The sequence below is a fragment of the Aspergillus karnatakaensis genome (genome assembly GCF_047715665.1).
Source record: "Aspergillus karnatakaensis strain CBS 102800 unplaced genomic scaffold BJY04scaffold_67, whole genome shotgun sequence".
In the NCBI taxonomy this organism is placed as follows: Eukaryota; Fungi; Ascomycota; class Eurotiomycetes; order Eurotiales; family Aspergillaceae; genus Aspergillus; species Aspergillus karnatakaensis.
The window spans coordinates 96,490-116,863 of NW_027395779.1; the positions used below are offsets into that span (position 1 = coordinate 96,490).

Sequence of the window (20,374 nt, forward strand, 5' to 3'; positions counted from 1 at the left end):
CTGCGGTATTAGGTAGAAAAGAAAAGGCGGGAGTGGTTCTGTTTTAATTGAGGTTTGCTCAAGCTACCTGTCTACTTGTTGTCTCACCTGTGTTTGTTTCTTCTCTCACTTTCCAACTCCAACCTTTACTCCTCCACCTTCTCAAACACACTTTCAAAACATTTAACAACCTGTCACTCCTGTTATTGCCGAATACAATTCACTCAGGGGCTAGGTATCTGCGTCATGACCCCACGTCGTACCTGGGTAAGGCAAATCTCCCATAAAGTCATTGCATGCTGCCTACTTACTTCGGAGATTTCCACCAGAGGGACACCTTTAGAGGCCTAGCTCATGGTTCAGAGACACAACCATCCGCGCGCCTGAATAGTTGGACTTTGCATAGCCCACCTCCTGGCCAACAGGCAATCTCAGAGAGCATGCAACCTTTCAGGGTCCTAAGCCTTCGTGAAGAGCGTGATTACCTTCGAGCAGACCTTCAAGCCGCTAATGACCGTATCCAAGGCTTAGTCCAGCAACGCCATCGAGATGGTCTGCACCATCGCTCAACTCTGAATGATTTAAGTAGCAAGTGCCATCAGCTGGAGGACAGAGAGATGCGCCTACAGCAGGCTCTTGACTACGTCGATGAATTGAGCGCCCGTCTTCAGCAAACAAAAGCATCATTTACCACCAAGTTGGAAATTTCAGACAACAAAGCCACAGATTTGCGAGAGCTCCTATCAGAGTCAGAGCGGGAGCGCTCTAGGCTACAGGGCGAGCTTCGGGAAGTTCAAAATGCTGCCCTGCGCTCATTGGAAAAGAACCAGAGAGCCCCGCTAGAAGATAGGGAAGTCCGCCAGAGGATGTCAAAGCTAGAAGACAGACTAAAAGCCTGGGTCAGGAGGTACACGGTCGAAGACATTGCTACACTGGAGACACTTAGCAATGAGGATACGCTTGGCAGCATGATGACACGAGTTATCATAGAGCTGGATGGATATTGTCTCCAAGAGGACTGGTCGGAACTGGAAAGTCGCCTCCCGACTTTAAGGAAGAAACTGCCCTTCATTCTCTCACAGGCCTTTCTAGCGAAACACATCCTAGGCAGGATCTTCAGCTGTCCGTTTTTCTTCTTCCCACAGGAGCCATCTGAGCCTCATTCCCCCAGCCGATCCCAACTAGAGAATCTCTACGAGAATCTACAGCATATTGGTAAGAGATTTAAGACTTACCCCTCGCTAAGTAGCTAATATGAACCATGGTAGATCCACGTGGAAGCCACCTCTGGCGCTCCGATCTTCTTTTCATGCTCGGCAAATGGGAGCCTGGGCTCTCGAATCAATCCGAGTCCCGCATTAAGTTGTCGTTTCACGAGCTTGCGAGCCGACTGGCCAAGCTGGCCCTGCACAGTCCTCTACAAGCTCTTCTAAAGCCTCTTTCTGAGTCCAAGGTACTCAATCGCACAACAGAGCTGCAAAGAATTACTCTCGATGCATGCGAGCTAGCGTTCAGCCTTTGGACTCAACGTGTCTTTATCACATGTATCAACTTTGAGAGTGAAGATCTTCCCGTTATCCAGAGATTATCTCCGCGCATCGACTACATGACTGCCCATCGCCTTCACCACTTTGACGATGATGTCGACTGGAAAGCGCTCAATGCAGTGATTCTGACCCATCCTATCATTGTTGCATGGGGAGATGAGAATGCGGAAAACTATGACCAGTACAAGGTTTGGTCCAAGGCGGTTGTCTGCGTGGAAGAAGAACCCTGTAAATAGCAGTGCACGTATCTCAGCATGGGTGCTTGGGGAGACTCGGGGATATGTGAAGCTGGCGAGGTGTTATTACACTCAATGGTTTATCTAGTCAAGAGGCAATATGCCACCATGGCATGCGAATGGGTTCGGATTCTAAATCTCGTTGACTATGCGACTATGCAAGAATCAAGGAAAAATACAATTTGTTTTCACACACCATATCGAAGAGCTTACAGTGTAATAGCATCATTTGCACTTCGAGTATAGTCTCTTGTGGAATCCTGGGCAGTCAAGCCTCGAAAGCGACATCAATCACTGTCAGCCACATAGGTTCTTCACGATCTTCAATTCTCTTGATGACAGTCTCCGCCTCCCTGAACGGGAAGCGGTGGGTAATCAAATCATCGATAACAAGCTGTTTCTCACGCAACCACTGGACAGCCGTCTGAATATTTTCCTTGGTATGGGCCCGACAGCCGACGATTGTCCAGCACTTGCTTACGACCAAAGCCAGTGGGACCGGGAGAGGTGCTGCATTGAATCCTAGGTGAACAAGAGTTCCTCCCGTCTTCAGCGAGAGAATCACCTTTCCAATCAACCCACCTGCTGGCAGGTAATCGATGATAGCGTCAAACCCTCCGGGGGCAGCTTCGCGCAGGCTCTGCAGTAGGGCAGGTTGCTCCAGTTCACCATCCTTGTTCGAGCTCGCGACAACAGCTGTCTCAACGGGAGTCAACTTACGGACACCTTCAAGACGCTCGCGAGATCTTCCCAGCAGGACAACTTTCTTCAAGCCAAATTTCTCCGCAAGACGTAGAGTGATAGAGCCCATAGCACCAGATGCTGCTGTGAGAAGGATTGTAGCATCCTTCGGCAGCCTTGCCTGCTGCAGAGAATTCAGCCCCGTGGCGACATCATGCACCTTGATCGCAACATGAAAAGGGATATTCTCAGGAAGGATATCCACAAGCCAATATGGTGCCTTCACGTACTCCGCTACCCCGCCGTCATGGTATGTCTCGTATAGAGGCGCAGTCTGTCCGAACTGAGCAAAGCCCATTATTGCTCCCTCTCCACACATATGCTCTCTTCCAGAGGTGCAGAATTCGCATCGACGGCATGACAGGACTGGGTGTACACGAATTCGGCTGCCGACAGCGAGCTCTTCCGGAACCATGTCTCCGGCTTCAACGATAGTACCGGCAATCTCATGGCCAAGGGTTGACGGCGTGTGGGCACGGCCCATCTCGAGAAGTCTCAGCGCGCCAGGCGTAACACCAGCAGCATGGACTTTGATCAGGACATCGTCGGGGCCGATCTCAGGAATAGGTACTTCTTGAAGGCAGACGCCGGAGGTACGATCGGTGGCTCTGAGGGCTTGCATCCTTGCGAAAGAATGTGCTTGTGATACAGAAAAAGTAGCATGTTGTGTGGGATATATACAGTAAGCTGAGGTGTTGGCGACTTCCGAGTGCCGACCCCGATTTCCGACAAAGCCTGTGTTTACTCCTCGTTTGTCCACCATCGGCCTATTTCCCAACCTCAACATCATCAACGACAGCGTCTGATTATCCCGGCGCGGATCAACTATTTGCTGCTTGCAAACACTACGACGAACAATCACAGGACCAAGATTGCAGCCACCCCTGCCACAACAACTCCAATCAACCCCGGTCGAATCGATGCAGCCACATCTCCATCATCATCCCGATCCTGGGTCGAGCCACTGTTGGAAAGATCATCATCCCCCGCATTATCCTCGCCGTCATCATCACGATCGTCGTCCGCATCATCGTTATCATCGCCATCCTGCTCGTCATCCTCCCACAGTGGCCGAAGCCAATCCGGGTTCGCTCTCTCAAAGGACGACCGACATGCCTCCGTCTCGTTCAAAGGCGCATCTCGAGTACCCTCAAACAGATACTGCCTGATACATTCAACCTGCTGACGATTCTCGAGTTGCGCGTCACATGGATCCCTCTCAAAGTCCTCATTCTCGCGGCGAAACGGACAATAGTTACCGGTAGATTCATAAGTCGACCACACAGCGCCATACAGCGGACACTCATCAATCGGAATATCGAAGTCCAGTCCGCTGCCATCGTTGACGATATTGAACGTCTGATTTCCGGATGCAACAACTCGGCGGATGTTATACACAATTGTATTTGGGGGTTGGTGCGTGCACGGCGACGTGAGATACTCCCACTCGAGCCGATACGGCCCGGGTTCGAGGCGAGTGAAGTTATACCCCTGCAGCGGAACGATTGCGACGTCGTCAAAGTACCACTGGAAAGTGTTTATGCCAAGCGCAGAGTGACTGGAGTAACCGCTCTCATAGTCATATTCCGAAGCGTCTGGTGCCGCATTGAACAACTTCCATTGAATCTCCCAGTCAAACCGGTACGCCGACTTTGCATCCTGGATCGCAAGAACAACGGGGAAGCTTGTGAGATTGTTATAAGTTTCGTCGCGAGGGAAAAGGACGTCGATCTCAATGTCAGCTGGGTAGTCGTACTCGCGAGCGGCGACGAGTGAGCATGCTGCCAGGCAGGCGATAACATGAGAAAATGCGCGCATGGTAATGTTTGCTTGAGCCTGCAGTCCCGTCGGGGAGAGAAGGAGAGCAGGAAGAATTCTTCCGCACAACTTCACGAGACTTTTCATGCCGCACAGGTAGCAGGATTCTCATTTTGTTGCTAAATCAATCATCTTGGCGTTTGTGAATACGAGGTTATTGCCGCTGGCAACGAATCAAGGCGCCGATTGTGGCTCAGGCCAAGCCGCCATTGAACCTTGATCGTCGTGCGCTTACTGTTTCCAGCAATTCTGATGCTTAACGAGCCGCTATCCCGACTCTTCATTGCACTATGGTTGTGAGTTCAGACGGGTTGCAAAATTTATGGATACTGCTGCTAACCATTACGTACATCAAAGGGCTTTTACCAACGGACGCTTCTCGATCGTCACCCACATGTCCCTCCAGAATCCTACGCCTCCTTTGATCACGAACTTTGCTTCCGGCTTGTCTTTGACCTGGTGCGGCTTGTAGTGGCGGAAGAACTGCATACGTTAGCGAGCAGTCGAGCAGAAAAAACCTGAAAAAAATACCTGTAATGGGCCTTTGAACAACTCCATCATGGCGATGTCCTTCCCAAGGCAAACCCGGGCGCCATACCCAAACGTGAACAAGTACTTGGTCATCAGCTTTGCCCTCTCCGGGTTCATCCAACGGTCCGGGTTGAATTCCTCCGCGTCCTTCCCGAACACATTTTCGTCGCGGTGCATGATCCACGGATTACCCGAGATCTCAGTTCCAGCTGGCGCAAGCTTCTTATAAAGCTCCAAACCTGGCTCAGAGACATATCGAGGGAAGATGTTCGGCGCAGGTGGACACATACGCAGGGTTTCGCGCACACATGCAACAAAGTACGGGAGGTTCTCCAGGATCTCGGCGTACTGTGGCTTATCGTCGCTAATGAGGCCTCTCTGGAAAGCTATGTCGACCTCTTCCATCATCCGGTCGTACACAGTGGGGTGGGTAAGGAGGTAATAAATCAAGGCCTGAAAGACAGTTCCCGTGGTATCAGCACCTGCGAGCAGCACGAGCAAGATCTCTGCCTTGATGTACTCTAGGCTAAGTGGCTGGCCATCTTCAGTCCGCGCTTCCAAGAAGGTTTGCAACAGATCGATGCGCCCAATATCCTTTGTCGTCTTCAACTCTTCAATCCGCTTCTCAATCAGGCTGTCGCGGAAGCGCATAAGGATGCCAATCCCAGAGTCGTCTTCGGGCTTTGCTACTAAGTATTTCTTGAGAAAGGTTGTTTTGATCCAACTCGTGAAAGGGTGCAGCCGCGCGAGAAGGCCGAAAGCAGGTAGACCGTCGTGGAAGCCTTGAATGAGCCCGCCCACATCCTGGCCTTTCTCGACAAAACCAGATGGAGCACCGAACCCGACTTCGCTGATAATGTCGTATGCCATATACCTGAGCAAGGTCAGCAAGGTCAGCACGAGTCATCATAAAACCGGGGAACATACACAGCCCACCACGAGAAGTCAAAGACAGCTCCTGTGCGAGCAAATTTCTCGTCCAGCCTGTTGAGCCAGTCACTAATCCGGAGGTCAATAAGCGGCTCCATGCGCTTCACACTCGAGAAGCTGTACTATCCGACCCTCAATATCCGATATTTATGATCTAGATTTATCCGCTTACCGGTCCTGCGGCATGCCTGCGAAATGAGGCATGCGTCTTGTGCGATCTCATGTTGAAAAGCGACTCTGTCTCGCCAAACGAACCAGTGATATAGTGGCCAGTCTTGTCCGCATTCCGATGGTATATTTCAGGGAGCTTGGTCGGGTCACTGACGAGTAGCAGGGTAGGCGTGATTCGCACAACGGGCCCTGTTGCAGGCAGCAAGCATCAGCAATACTCTCTCCAGGAATTGAAGGTTAAGAATACCATATTGCTGGGTCAGCGCGTAAACTGTTGGCAACTCCGTCTCTTTCATGTTATGCCATGCGATCCATAGGCGAGTCGTCGTCCCCCAGAACGGCCCGGGGAATACTGACAGCGGGTGGAAGAAGCGATAATACACAACCTGATAGATGAACTTCAGGGTAACAAAAGCAACAAAGCTTAATACTGCATTCGCCAGCGTCAGGTGCGCAAAAATCTGTCCACCAAGAACCATGATGGTAAGCAGTGGTCAAATGAAGGAGACAAACGATGCTTTGAGAAGAAGCATTAACATGTACGCCGCAGCAGCAGCTCCTAGACTCCTAGTTGATTCCCCCTGCTGGTTTGTCCGTGTCCGGGTTCTTGCCCTCCTTCCTTATCAGAGACAACAAGTCCACAACACCCATGATCAATTCACCAACCACATCCACAATTAGCTACGCAAGCTTGTTGATTTGACAGTTTTGGGACCCATATCCAATCATACGAGGTCCACTGTTGTAATTTCAAGAACTTTGCTGATCCTCTCAGTCGTTGAAAGCGGAGACTGTGGCGGCGGCAGGGCGCCGCTGTTTCGGATTGAGGGCTACGGGACTGGGTCCCCGGTCTGCTCTTGTCCTCGGTTAACATAGACAAGCACCGACAAGGTTTCTTCTCCTTCGACGAAGAATCTCTGACTCAATACGTTGCCGCATCGTAACAGCCTTTTGCTCCCATGGCGTGCTTCCCTACGTAGGCCTACCATTCTACCCCGAGAGCTAGGGATTTCCGCGGCCCGAAATGGTCGCTAGGGGAGTAGAGGTTCCGGCAGATACAGCAGCACTACGCTGCTCGCTCAAGGAGCAGGCATGGATAAGGACCTTTTGTCTCTGAGTAAAAAGCTTGCGCATCCACATGGGTTGATGTGGGAAGACCCTGAGGAAGGAAACCAGCTTGACCTCAACTTATCACAAAGATACCGAGGGTACGTACTTCAGTGTGTGGATAGCCTGGAACAAGATCGGCAATGGGTCTAACTCCACATTCACATCGAATCCCCGCCAGCGTGCATGGTCTCCCAGCTTTGAGAGGGGATCGACGCCTTGACGACGCGCAAGCTACTAGATTGGGCTGGGTGCGGCTCGGCAGCATGGTTGACAGGTCTGGGCCGTTGATCATCAATTTCGCTAGCAGGGGCTTTGCACAAGGAAATAACTTGCCGCAGTCAGTTTACATAACTTGGTCAAGGGCATGGCACATTACTCAAATGCGCACCTCTACTCGGACATCTTACAGCATTGCGTTGAAGTCTTCAAACTCTAGATTTTATAACAACTCGTGCACTGAAAATTAGCGAAATGGTCCTTCACCCACCCCCACGGGGCTTACCCGCTGTTGAAGCCTTGAAGGAATTATTTTCCGACCACCGTTCCGTGGAAGATTCTCTCTGGGTGCCGATCGCCTCCAGGCCTGGATCCCGTTGGATCCTTTCATCTCGGTTGGCATCGCAATCCAATCACAGTCGGCGCTCCACCCTTACGAAAGCCGAGTATCGTGGCTTCCGAATCATCTCATGCGAGCTCAGAGGACGGTATATTCAGGTTTCTGAGGCGGTAAAACGCGGACCTTTGATCAGCAACCAAGGGCGAAGTTAGAGCCACACATTGGGGCCGTTAACCTAACATTCCACCTTAGTCGTGGACTCCTAACAAATGAGCTTCCTGAACCGAGTCTTGAATGAGCGTGTCCAACATGAACGGAGCATCCATTTGACGCGGCTGGACATGGCCGAATTTGGGGATTCAGTGTCTATCACTTGCAAGGAAGAGATTCCCCAAGAGACTGGCATCTTCCTGCCGCGCTCTCATGGATGAAAGCACGTTGTCTTAAACCCCTGGACCGCGGTGCTCAGGAAGCGTTTGCTTTCATAGCCATAGACTTCATGAGTTTCATTTCTTATACTCACATATGAGCAGAGCTCCTGCAATCGTTTCTAGCCCCTCATTGTCAGTCTTGACCTCATCAACACCACCATGGCCGAGACGCAAGGCCCGACGGTGGTCGGCATTGCTATAGCCTTCGCGGCCATAACAGTCGTCGTGTTACTTCTTCGGCTGTTTGCTCGTATATATGTGCTTAAGAAGATGGGTGTTGATGATTGTAAGTAAACTTCCCTCACTCAGCGAATCCGCTCACAATATCTCTAGATCTCATCATCCTTGCATGTGTACTATTCCTGAACCACATTCTCATCTACATGGCTAACGCGTATACATAGTTCTTCTCGTGGGCTTTTTCGTCGGTAACAGTCGTTGGTGGATCTTCCACGAGCTTAATTAGGAAGTTGACTGACAGTTGAAGCCGTAAAACATGGTCTAGGGCAGCATATTGAAGACGTCAACCCAGCAGGGATGGTCACATACTCATTGGTAAGACCTCTTCCATGTTCAGCTGCAGTATTCTGATCCGCATTAGAACGTCTGGCTAAGCTCCATGTTCTACCTGACATGTCTCGGCTTCGTCAAGACGTCCGTGTGCTGGTTCTACACCCGGCTAGGCGACAAATACCTAACTCGACTATCCTTTTTCATGTTCGGAATTGTAGCATGCCAGGCAACAGCGAACGTTCTCACCGCAGCCTTTCAGTGCAGACCCGTCCCGAAGGCTTGGAACGTCAGCATCGAGGGCAGCTGCGTCAACATCAACGTCTTCTATCTCGCCAATGCAGCCCTTAACATACTTACAGACCTCCTCACATATACACTACCGATCCGTGTCATCTTCAAACTCCAAATGCCGCGTAAGCAGAAGATCGCCCTGGTCTTCATTCTCTGCCTCGGCCTCTTGTATGTCCTACCCTCCATACATGCCCCTTTCTCTTTCTCCATGCACTAACAAACCCAGCGCCTGCGTCTCCTCCATAATCCGTATAACCTACATCCCCGAAATGCTTTCCTCCTCCGACGCAACCTGGGCCATAAGCGGGGCAATGTACTGGTCCGCAATCGAAATCAACATCGGCATCCTCGCGGCCTCAATTCCCTCCTTCAAAGCAATCGCGTCCCGGTTCCTCCCGCGTCTCATCGGCGAATACTCATCCAACAAAGCATACGTTCCGCGCTCCGGGTCTGGGTTTTCGAAAGTCCAGGATATTACTAACGGGAAGGGGAGATCTGTGGGGATGAATTCGCTGAGAAGTAGGGATCGGGAGCGCGGTCATGCAGTCATGGGCACCAATATTCGGAGTGAGTTGGATCGGACGAGTGAAGAGAGAATCTTTGTTCCTCAGGGAAAGATCTATGCGACTACGGAGATTGAAGTTAGGCAAGACCGCATATAGATTGGTTTTGTTGTTGCCTCCGAGGCTATATAGCGCTTTCTCTCTGCTTTTCTTTTAGCAGAATGGATTTTTATCTTTCGCCTTAAGGTATACTTAGGGTGGAATTAAAATTAAATAGGCGCTGAGTGGTTTTCACTAGCACTTACCCCTCCCTGCCTATGCCATATACTCTTCCGAGCACAGGTTCTCTTATCCGTGTGTGTACTCTGCCTGTTGATATACCGTTCACGATCTCATACCCTCTCACGCGCTGACTACCTGAGCTAATCTATATGGCTCTTGGAAGTAACCACATTCACCACGCTGTACCACCCTTGCCTCCATATCAGGTACTAACTAATTCGCCACATCCAACCACACTACGTAACTCTATCCCACAAGTTAGCCCTAAGTGATGTCATTATACATGCTAAGCTTTCCTCGAGCCAACCTAAAAATAGAAGTGTCAAGCGCGTGTGCGTGGGCCCAGGCTACGTTTAAGGTGATTACGTAGGTTTGCTTAAGTACCGTAGCCACGGCCCACTGACTGACTCTCCCGCGGGTCCGTGTGCCCGTGCGGCGGATGTTGGAATCGGAGGTTTAGGTTACTGCTAGCATTCTATTTCTGTGTGATATGGGTAAGCGCTGAAGGTTGGTGGCTGGGTTACCAACAGCTTTTTCTGTCTTTTGAAGCCTGATTTTATGCATTTTGTGGGTGATAAAGCTTGATGAGGATCAGGAAAAGTCTTCTCGGGATATATACGCAGTGATTCAAGATGTACGAATTGGTAGAGTTAGAAGTATCGGTGGAGGATGAGGCTATTTATTAAGAGTGTAGACTCGGAATTATGATTGCAGATTCAGCAAGAAAGGCTATGACACAACGTACTGGGTATACAGAAGCGCGCTCAAGCGGGAAATCATACTACAAACAGAGCTGCAAGTGGCAAAAAGGACGAAAGACAAAACATAGGAAATCTAAAGCTTCAAAATGCACAGGACGCGCTCAATCATTCATTACAAGAGTTTCGCGGGAGAATGATCAGACAGTCCCCTCCGGCTTCGGCGGCGTCAGCGACTCCACCTTAACGTTCGACGCCGTTCCGGTGGTGAATGCATCCTCGCAGGCGGGCCAGCGGTGCGGCTCGTCCCAGAACTTGGTATGATGCTTATCCTTCTTCATCATGCCCGAGAGGTCAAGCGGGTCAATGAAGGTCTCGAACTTCGGACGCGAGTCGAGCCATCCGGGACCAATGCGCTCCGTGATGCCATCAAAGTCAAGGTACCTTGTTTTGTCGCGGGGTAGGTACTGGCCTGGGTGGAGAAGGTTGATCCAGAAGGTGAAGAGGACCATTGGCGCGGCGTCAAAGGCATAGAGGAGCCACTCCTGGCGCTGGAAGTATTCGCATGTGTCGTTGCATGCAACGCCGGGTGGGTCGAGGGTGTAGAGGGATTCGACGGCGCGGTAGAGACAGCGCATTAGGACGAGCGTTGATGTTCCGTAGAGGGTGTAGAATACGAAGCGGAGGTTTCGTGGAACCATGCCGGCGCGCGCGCACTTCATGTGTAGTGTTCCGACGATACCAGCGAGGACGATCTCGACGATGCACTGTAGGATGACGGAGATGGCCATGAGAACGGCACCGGTGCGGTACTTCTCGACTTCGGTGGCGCCGGTTGCGATGCGGGCTCCGCCGGCGGCTGTCAGACCTTCTACAACGGCACCGACATAGATGAAGAAATAGACGGTGCGGTTGGGGTTCAGCCAGGCGTACATGGGGATGTACTGCATGATGCGGCCGAGGATGTTGTATGCAGATGCGGAGAAGATGGGGGGTGCGGCGTAGACGAAGACAGTTGCGGCGATGTAGAGGTTGTTATTCAGAGGGTAGTGACTTGATATAGCGCGCAAGATCCAGCCGATTGTGTACACAAGGGAACCCCAGAACATCCAGAAGGTTACTTTCCAGAAGCGGTATCGACTGAGACGGTTAGTATAATCTATTGACTCAGTGCAAAGGAAGAACAAACAAGTTTTGGAAGATATGTGTTGCAAGCGACAGCCCAAGTACAACGCCAAAGACTATGGGGAGCACTTGGCTTGGCTTGTACAGGTATATGCCTGTTTCAGGGTCCATCTTGGTTGTGTTGTTGTTGATGGTCTGGTATTTTCGGGAGAGTTGTTGATGCCTGGAACCAAGAGTAAGGTGTCGGGGGAATTGAGGCCATTATAAACAGCGTGGAGGGCATTCTGATCGACGTTTGACGTGTTGTTCGTTGCCAGCCCAGCAGTCATAGCTGGGTGGGCAGTCGGCACATTGGACCCAAAACAGACTAGTGCCGTATAGAGTCCTGATCGACCTAGGTGAAAAGTGGTTTAGCCTGTGAGGCTAAACCATATCGGGTATGATATCGCGCCAGACTGGCCAGCGAAAAAGACAGTGCGGCAGTGCCGCCTTCGTATGCCAAGAAGAGAGGGCGCAGCAAGGCTCAAGTTGAATTATCGTCTTCGAGCCCTTGCTCAGGGTCTAGCACGCTTAGCCTCTTTGAGCTAAATCCCCGCCGACATGTGAGTTTCAGACCGTTCAAGGCGAGATGCGGCGAGATCTCTCCAGATGACGGTCGACACCTGAAGAATCAGGCGGCATTTCGCCAGGCCAGTGACCAATCACATTGATAGGGGCCGAGCGCGGCGTTCGGCCTAATCGGGCATCCGTCGCGCGATCCGGAAGTATACAGAGCAGAGCCTGTGGTCTTTGACAAAGCTCTCTGGAATGCATTATCAAGACGAGCTCTTTTCCTATAAATACCCCGGAGTAGTCAGAATGGAAAGAAGAGCATTTTCAGATACATACTCAGCATTAATTCATCATGGCAGAAGGCTCTCCCTCGCTCATTCCTTTCCTAGGTGCCATGACCACTGGTCAAGATAACGTTCGTTCCCTTCGAGGCAGCCTCATTCCACCTCAGATACTAACAGTTTCCTAGAGATCTCCCCAGTCTCCTCAGTCTCCCTTGTCTCAACTATCCTCACAGTCCCCTCCGGACGAAGGTCCGATGGCTCCGTACCCCCAGATCCAGGACATGGAGACTCCAGATCTATATCCTCCCCAGTCATACTACAACCGGCCCCCTACCCGATCCGTTCATCTCGACTTTACTGGCTGGGCTCAGAGACAGATCCAAGTCACCGAGGGTGATCCATCAGGCGCAGCAATCTACAACATTACCTTCAGCAGCCGGGAACCGCAGATGAAAGTCTTCCCCCTTGGGGCACCTACTACACCAATCGCAACCGCAGTATTGCCACTATCGGGTTCCGTTATTCAACTGTCATTCTATGGCCGTAACATTACTATGGGTGTGAGAACGAGACTCAAGAAAGAGGGCTCCTACAACTCGCCGTCGATGGAGAATGCTCCATTAATGTGGAAGAGTCGAAGCATGAAGATGGTGGACTTTGAGCTGCGTGATGCTAACGGGATTCCGCTGGCTCAGTTCAATCCCCACCCCTCGTGGTCAAGGCGCAAGGCTGGTCGGTTGGACCTCTTTGGCCCTAGTGTCAGCACTGGCCAGCTGATGGAGGAGATTATGGTGACAGCGTTTGTCTTGGTTCACTCTGCTAACCTTCTGCTGGAAGGGGTCGCGGAAGGGGCCTGACTATACATCCGAAGATTCCATGATTATGGTAAACACATCGCAAATTGAGGTTTTTGATTTCGGAGTTGATGGGTGTGGGATATTGCTGGTCAGGGTATCTGGTTCGGGTCGCATGTATACTATCCTAGATATATATTTTGGGTCAGCCCGCAATCTTAAGATGATTACAGCACATGATGATAGATTGTACACGTGTGAAAACCGACATCAATAATAGCATTATGCGGTCAAGGACTACACAATAAACACGTCCTAAATCATAGATAATTTGTGGGAATTGGCATTTGCCCCTCCAGACAGCTTATCGATCCGCCCAGGGCACGGTGTGGAGCGCAAGGCTGAGGTTGATGGCAAGGACTGATGTGCTTGTCTCAGCCCCTTCATAGGTTGACCAATTACAATGTATGAAAGATGATCACCGCCAATGTATCTTCAGCTTCTTCAGCTATGACTTGATGATATACTCGGGATACCGGCGATCATGGCACGATGGCTGCGCCTTGCCAAGCCCCACCTCTTGGCGGCCCCCAATGCCTTGCGAGCAGGCAACGAGCCTTCGCGAAGTCGGAGTCCGGACCTCCTTCTTCTTTCTTCAAGCATCTTCAATGGGTTTCTCACGATAGCATTCACCTAAGCGACTCAACATTCCCGAACATGCCAGGAGTACCGTCCGGAAGAGGCTGCGACAACTGCCGCAAGTCGAAGAAGAAGGTACGTAGGTTGACCGTTGATGCTGTCATCGGCCGACCCCACAGCGGAGAGCCACGCGCTAACACCTTAACTCTCTTTTCAAGTGCGATCAAGCAAAGCCCGCCTGTACACGATGCGCGCGCCGGGGGATCGAATGTGTTGGCGCGGGGGAGAAGCGATGGAAATTCATGGAGGAGGGGCCCAATATCGTCGCCAAAAAGCGGTCGTCCAACTCCTCTTCCGGCTCCAGCTCAGGTTCCCGCACACCACCAACAGATCAGCAAGATATGGTTCGTTTGATACCGAAAAACCCTCAGAATAACGCGACTCTACTGGGACAAGCGCTCGTTGCGTCGTACAAAGGACAGACAGATTTAAAGTATAACCTGGTCTGGGCATATGGCGGGTATCTGGCTATGATCCCGCGTCACCTGGGGGTCAACGAAGCGTTGGATGCAGCGGTGGATTCTTTGGTGACTGCGCACCGGAGCTTTGCCTCGCGAGGAGAAGTGACGATTACCGCACTATCGAAATATTCAAAGGCTCTGGGTGCTCTCCGAACGTGTTTGAACAACCCTAGCACTGCCCGGTCGACTGAAACCCTCTGCGCTGTGATGGTGCTTATGTCCACTCAGGTGAGTAGGTTTGATCTTTCTCATAGGGCCTTGCTGAGTATAATAGCACATCGTCGGCCCGGCCGAGCTGAAATGGACGGGACATGCGGAGGGAGCAGCGAAGATCCTCAAAGCTCGAAAGAATTGCGCCCCACGAGATACCTTCGAGCGCATTCTTCTACTCAGTCTGCGTGGCCCTGTGGTGAGCACTCCCTCTGCGGTGGCTACTATCAATGCTGACCTTAGTGATAGCTGTTTGAGGGCCTGTTCAACCCCAACATAGAATTAACTCCCCAGGAGTGGAAGGAACTGGTCGTGAGTGAGTTGGACGCAACCAACCCCGAAGGCATTATGTTGCGGAATCTCTCGCTGGTCCCGGACATCTTACACCGCGTGAAAACCAACACCGACGGCCTCGCCGGCCTTTTGATCCTGCAAGCAGAGCTGAAGAGCCTATATGTTGGTGCACAGGAGGTTGCCAACTCACTACGAGACATGACAACTGAGATCGAGAATTCCACCGCCGAAGAAATCCCGAACCCTTACGGCTTCACTCGCCGCATGTTCCACGCCCACACCCAACGGTTCCAAGGCATCGCCCTCACAATCTGCCTATACATGAACTACGTTTTAGTTCTCATGAAAACAATCGATCCAATCCTCGCCGAAGATGCGACCCGCATGGCCTTTGAGATGATGACCATCGCCGAAAACGCAAACACATACCGGCCGTTCGGTGCCGCATACGTCACGCTGGGCCTAGCCGCAGCATGGGTTTGCGTGGACGATTTCTCAGTCCGGCTGCTGATCGAAACCTGGCTTGAAGACTACATGCGTGACTTCAACGTCCAGTCACTGGACGGATTGGGCTTGCTCCAAAGCTTCCGTGAACTCGACCCGTTTGCAGGAGGTTCGCCGATGGTATGGTCGGAGAACGAGGAACAGGCTATCTATAACTACGACCCGTTGCTGGATGGGCCTCCGATAGATGGACTTGTTATCACCACTCCGGAGTCGTCAGAGCTCGAGGAAATGGCTTTGAATGACTTTGACGCGTTGCTAGATGGGATTGCATCAGATGGGCTGGTTATCACTCCAGAGTCGACGGAGGCTTTATAGAGCTTTGTGCGTGGGTGTAGGAGCTAGATTTGGTGCGTTACGAGCGGGCGTTGCTGGTTTGATTGATTTTGTTATCTACTCGAGCCTTATACAACGACTATATACGACTAGACGACCAACAACATGATGAAGCCCATTAAGTTAGTATGGGTGCCATGTGAGCAGTTACGAGACTATATGCATCCATGTTGACAGTGTCAATATCATCAGCAAAGCCGCTGCGGCTTGGGTGAGGTGCTTGCAACTTACTTATAGGCAGTGGCATAGTGTATAAATAGGTAGGTAAACCTACCGGCCAAAAGTCTACAACCACGGGCCTGATCCAGATATTACTGCTTTGAGAGGTAAACCTGAGCTTAATCAGCCACGGCGTGCTTGGCAGCGCTTAGTGAAGGAACGCGTCGCAGCTGGAGGCTTCTCCCACCCTTCCAATTTTCTCCAACTACCACATCTCTGGCTGCCATGAGGACCCAGAGCGTTGCCCAATGGACAAGGCGGCCTTGGTCACTGTTCTTGCGGCCACTCTCAACACTGGGGAACAGCCGCCAACTCTCTGAGTACACGTCTGGTCGATGGATGTGAGTTGAGAACCAGGCTTCACTCGGTGAAGTGGCTCATGCGTGTTGGCAGATATAATGAGACATTACGTCTCGTTGAACGTCATGGAGAGTTCAATGTTGATGCCCTGACGGCTGCCGCTGCCAAGTCAATCGGCAGGCGTAGGGATCATGTCAAATCCGTAACCAAACTGGCAGAAGGAGGCTTCAACCGCGTCATCCAAATCACCATGCACGATGATACTGAGGTTCTCGCTCGGCTCCCCTATCCTTCGACTGTTCCGAAAACCTTGACGGTGGCCAGCGAGGTGGCGACTTTGGCTCTTCTCCGCGCGCATGGGCTGCCAGTACCTCAAGTACTTTCTTACGCTCATGATTCTCAAAATCCCGTGGGAACCGAACAGGACGGATCGGAACCCACAATGTTGTGTTAACATGTCTACCCGAGATGGGCAAGCGGAATGCCGCAAGCGTTGCTTCGAACCTACAAGTGAGCTTCCCTAGAGTCAATCTGGCGCTCTTGGTGGGGATCTGTGGGGGAGTGCCGTTTCCATCCGACCGGACTGAGGCCATCCTCGCCGATGTCATTATCAGTGACAAGGTGGTGGAGTATGACTCTGGTAAGCAGTATCCTGATGGCTTCAGGTGCAGGAAATCGTGAAGGAAACCCTAGGTGGCCCAGCTCGATCGATTCGAAGCTTCCTTTCCGGACTGAAAACCCGCAGCATGCACGACAAGCTGCACGATGATCTTTGGAAATATCACTGTACACTCCAAAGCCATCTCAACAGCCAATGGCAGTACCCAGGCACTCTACAGGACGAACTCTTCGAAGCCAACTACCGCCACAAACACTATTACCAACACCCCAACCAAACCTGTGTCTGCGCTGAATGTTACTCCAGCAGTGACCCTGTTTGCGAAAAGGCACTCGAACTTGATTGCAGGAAGCTTGGATGTATGGGGTTGCCGATACCAAGAATTCGTCTCGCCGCAGAGTCTCCGAAGCCACATGTCTATTTCGGTCCCATGGCGTTGGCTGACACAGTCATGAAATCTGGTGAACACCGTGACAAACTCGCCGCGGCAGAGAAAGTGATTGGATTTGAAATGGAAGGTGCTGGAATTTGGGACATCCTTCTCTGTATTATCATCAAGGGCATCTGCGACTATGCAGATAGCCACAAGAACAAGACGTGGCAAACTATGCAGCGGCTACTGCTGCGTCTTGTGCCAAAGCGCTCTTGGTATATTTGACTTCAAGCACGTCAATCCAGACCGAGGCAATTCCAACAGCGTATGTTCCCGGAAAAAGCGATGAGTGCGGTGAATCGCTGTCGGATGGTCAACGAAAGGAGCTGCTCGACCTACTTCGCTTCGAGCAGATTGACGCCCGGCAAATGTCTCTCAAGGCGGCTCAAGGAAAAACCTGCCGTTGGATGCTTCGAAACTCTCTCTACAAATCCTGGCTGGACTCTAGAAGCCTGCAGAACCACAATGGATTTCTGTGGATCAAGGGAAAACCAGGTGCGGGCAAGTCCATCATGATGAAGTTCCTGTCCCAGGAGGCTAAGAAAAAGATGAAAGGTGCTATCGTTGTATCATTCTTTTTCAACGCACGGGGTGATATCCTAGAAAGGTCAACCATGGGGCTGTATCGCTCGCTTCTCCTTCATTTGCTGAGCAAAATGCCAGACGCTATGCCATGTCTCGACCATTGCGGCGTGGACGGACTATCCGCTATCAAAAGTGCAGGTTGGCAACCCGAGCTACTCAAAGAAATATTCTCACTGCTTGTTGACCGTCTTCAAAATTGTCGCGTGGTATGCTATATTGACGCATTAGACGAGTGCCCTGAGGACGATATTCGTGACATGGTATCTCTTTTCGAGGAGCTCGCAGCCCGCCAGAAGACAGGAAAGTTTCTGATTTGTTTCTCGAGCCGCCATTACCCAGAGATTACCATCAAAACAGGACTTCAGCTTGTGTTGGAGACAGAACGAGACCATGAAGATGATATCTCCCAGTATATCGATTCCCAACTGAAGATTGGCGACACACCTCAGGCAAATGCTATCAAAGCTGAAATATTACGCAAATCTTCAGGCATATTTCTCTGGGTTGCTTTGGTTGTCCTCATGCTGAATAAAGAACATGATAAAGGTCGAACGAAAGGATTGAAAGAGACGCTTGACAAGATTCCTCCCGGCTTACATGACTTATTCCTTGATATCCTCACAAGGGATCAGAACAGCCTTGAGGAAACGATCTTGTGCATTGAGTTTGTCCTCTTTGCGAAGCGCCCTCTCAGCCCCCAAGAGCTGCAGGTCGCACTTTTAAATGAGCTCGAGGATCGACTTCAAGACCCCTTAAACACAGCAGAAGTGACACCGGAGGTTTTACGAAAGTTTATTCTGGACGTCTCCAAAGGGTTAGCTGAGGTCACCAAGTCTAGAACGCCCACTGTTCAGTTCATCCAGATTTCCTGCTGAAGGAAGACGGAATAACGAAGTTGATGAACAGAGAAACGGACATTGGAGCGCAGAGCCATGACACAATTACGAGAGTGTGCTTGCTGCAGCTCAAAGCCTATTTGGGGTCTGAAGCCGACCGCCCGCAAGAGCCCTACATCTCGACCGCTAAAGGATTTTCGGAGCATTCTAAAAGCCAGTTCCCTTTTTGGAAATATGCAGTGACTCAGGTTCTATACCATGCGAACGCTGCACAACGGCTTGGGGCTCCGCAAACGTCGCTTATGGCGCGGTTCAAGACAAAGAAGTGGATCATGCACTATAACACTCTTCAGAGGCATGATGCCCATTTGATCCGATCTGATACTCATCTGCTGTATCTCCTTGCCGCACAAGGGGCCGATGCCCTCATAAGGATTCACCCTGAGAGATCTGATCACCTGTCGCTAAGAGGCGGGCCATTCAGATACCCACTACTTGCGGCGCTATACTCTGGTAACAGCGACGCGGCGAGGGCATTACTGGGCATTGATACTTCGCAAAATGCCAATTCAGATGCACCTCAACAAGAATCCCCCTTTACCCTCACAAAGATGAAGGTTGAAAAAGGGACGAAACAGTCACGCAACCTGATATCATACCTCTCGGAATTCGGCGACACAGTGCTTCTGCGAAGAATGCTAGAGACAGGTGAATATAAACAGTGTGACCACGATAGGCATGTTGTTGAAGTCGACTGTATGAGTCCACTCCACTACGCCTCATCAGAAGGCGTCTTGGAGGTTCTCTTGGAGTTTGCGCAGGATCTTGGCTTACTCGCGAACCTTGACAGAGATGCACTGACTCTTATCGATATCGCGGTAAACGATGCATCAAGCAAAACGGATGTTGTTTTACAAGTACTGGAATTCTGGCCTGATACATTGAAACAACCCTTTCTAGCATATGCCGCCACGAAGGGATTTGTCCACCTGGCAAACATCGCAATTCAAGATGCAGGTCATTCTGTGGATGAAGTCAACCCACGTGGAAAAAGCCTGTACTCTCTTGCGGCTTTGGGGCGTACAAATCACACTGGCCGGCTGGCGATCATGAAGTGCTTGCACGATGCAAATGCAAATCCAGGTACACCGGACTTGGACGGCAGAACCCCCTTGCATCATGCAGTGTTGACACCACGGAATGAAGAAATCATAAAGTTCCTGATTTCGACAGGTAAGGTTGAGCTGGATCACCGAGACTGTCATGGGCAAACGGCACTAGCTTTAGCTGTCCTAGGGAGCCGGAAACGATATGTCCAGACTCTTCTTGCTGCTGGTGCTGATCCCACGACACGCCTGCTAGACGGAAGTACCATGTTTATCTACAGTGTGAAGATGAGGTGTATGTCCACATTCGAGCCTCTTTTTAACGACAGTAGATGTGAATATGATGCCTCCGATAGCAATGGACGTACAGCACTCTCATGGTGCGCGACAGTTGGGGACGAGGTAGCGGTAAGGATGATGTCAATGCTTCTCAAATCAGGACAGGTAAATCCTAACAGGCGGGACAACGAAGATCGCACGGCCCTAGAGCGAGCGATACATGGTGGCCGGCATTCAATGGTGAGCTTACTTAGTTCAGCCGCTATGTCCCAGAATCGCGAAGAATAGCAGCGGTGAAAACGCCCTGAACTTGGTTGCCGCTCTTTGTCACCAGCAAAATGCCTCGAATTTTAGGAGATAGCCACACTTCTCTTGTTGTCAGGAAATATCAAGTCCCATTA

At 51.1% G+C, this 20,374-nt stretch overlaps 9 protein-coding genes across 9 annotated transcripts; 5 read left to right on the forward strand and 4 right to left on the reverse strand.

The window, feature by feature from the left end:
- The first annotated feature begins 548 nt into the window (after positions 1-548).
- On the forward strand, positions 549-1,953 carry BJY04DRAFT_199972 (uncharacterized protein). Its single transcript, XM_073712852.1, has 2 exons — positions 549-1,194; positions 1,248-1,953. The coding sequence occupies exons 1-2, from the start codon at positions 597-599 to the stop codon at positions 1,760-1,762; spliced, it is 1,113 nt and encodes a 370-aa protein (XP_073566256.1). The 5' UTR covers positions 549-596; the 3' UTR covers positions 1,763-1,953.
- Positions 1,954-2,030: 77 nt separating this feature from the next.
- BJY04DRAFT_231622 (alcohol dehydrogenase catalytic domain-containing protein) lies at positions 2,031-3,125 on the reverse strand (the record flags this gene model as incomplete). Its single annotated transcript, XM_073719578.1, has 1 exon — positions 2,031-3,125. One exon carries the CDS (start codon positions 3,123-3,125, stop codon positions 2,031-2,033), a length of 1,095 nt encoding a protein of 364 aa, XP_073566257.1.
- Position 3,126: 1 nt separating this feature from the next.
- Positions 3,127-4,321, reverse strand: BJY04DRAFT_231623 (uncharacterized protein; the record flags this gene model as incomplete). The annotated part of the gene is made up of 1 exon (XM_073719579.1): positions 3,127-4,321. One exon carries the CDS (start codon positions 4,319-4,321, stop codon positions 3,362-3,364), a length of 960 nt encoding a protein of 319 aa, XP_073566258.1. The 3' UTR covers positions 3,127-3,361.
- Positions 4,322-4,672: 351 nt separating this feature from the next.
- Positions 4,673-6,432, reverse strand: BJY04DRAFT_231625 (cytochrome P450; the record flags this gene model as incomplete). Its single annotated transcript, XM_073719580.1, has 5 exons — positions 4,673-4,804; positions 4,853-5,726; positions 5,780-5,904; positions 5,955-6,142; positions 6,201-6,432. The coding sequence occupies 5 exons, from the start codon at positions 6,430-6,432 to the stop codon at positions 4,673-4,675; spliced, it is 1,551 nt and encodes a 516-aa protein (XP_073566259.1).
- Positions 6,433-8,209: 1,777 nt separating this feature from the next.
- Positions 8,210-9,516, forward strand: BJY04DRAFT_231626 (uncharacterized protein; the record flags this gene model as incomplete). The annotated part of the gene is made up of 6 exons (XM_073719581.1): positions 8,210-8,336; positions 8,384-8,403; positions 8,455-8,491; positions 8,538-8,605; positions 8,652-9,022; positions 9,081-9,516. 6 exons carry the CDS (start codon positions 8,210-8,212, stop codon positions 9,514-9,516), a joined length of 1,059 nt encoding a protein of 352 aa, XP_073566260.1.
- A 524-nt stretch (positions 9,517-10,040) lies between these two features.
- BJY04DRAFT_142524 (RTA1 like protein-domain-containing protein) lies at positions 10,041-11,679 on the reverse strand. The gene is made up of 2 exons (XM_073708707.1): positions 11,527-11,679; positions 10,041-11,477 (listed from the first exon to the last, which is right to left on the reverse strand). The coding sequence occupies exons 1-2, from the start codon at positions 11,631-11,633 to the stop codon at positions 10,538-10,540; spliced, it is 1,047 nt and encodes a 348-aa protein (XP_073566261.1). The 5' UTR covers positions 11,634-11,679; the 3' UTR covers positions 10,041-10,537.
- A 652-nt stretch (positions 11,680-12,331) lies between these two features.
- Positions 12,332-13,660, forward strand: BJY04DRAFT_199980 (uncharacterized protein). Its single transcript, XM_073712853.1, has 2 exons — positions 12,332-12,429; positions 12,484-13,660. The coding sequence occupies exons 1-2, from the start codon at positions 12,367-12,369 to the stop codon at positions 13,153-13,155; spliced, it is 735 nt and encodes a 244-aa protein (XP_073566262.1). The 5' UTR covers positions 12,332-12,366; the 3' UTR covers positions 13,156-13,660.
- A 65-nt stretch (positions 13,661-13,725) lies between these two features.
- BJY04DRAFT_199981 (Zn(II)2Cys6 transcription factor) lies at positions 13,726-15,895 on the forward strand. Its single transcript, XM_073712854.1, has 4 exons — positions 13,726-13,866; positions 13,950-14,480; positions 14,527-14,661; positions 14,712-15,895. The coding sequence occupies exons 1-4, from the start codon at positions 13,810-13,812 to the stop codon at positions 15,576-15,578; spliced, it is 1,590 nt and encodes a 529-aa protein (XP_073566263.1). The 5' UTR covers positions 13,726-13,809; the 3' UTR covers positions 15,579-15,895.
- Positions 15,896-16,194: 299 nt separating this feature from the next.
- On the forward strand, positions 16,195-20,261 carry BJY04DRAFT_210610 (uncharacterized protein; the record flags this gene model as incomplete). Its single annotated transcript, XM_073714273.1, has 9 exons — positions 16,195-16,297; positions 16,540-16,755; positions 16,809-17,331; positions 17,400-17,569; positions 17,663-18,600; positions 18,630-19,987; positions 20,024-20,113; positions 20,153-20,213; positions 20,247-20,261. The coding sequence occupies 9 exons, from the start codon at positions 16,195-16,197 to the stop codon at positions 20,259-20,261; spliced, it is 3,474 nt and encodes a 1,157-aa protein (XP_073566264.1).
- Between the last annotated feature and the right edge of the window lie 113 nt (positions 20,262-20,374).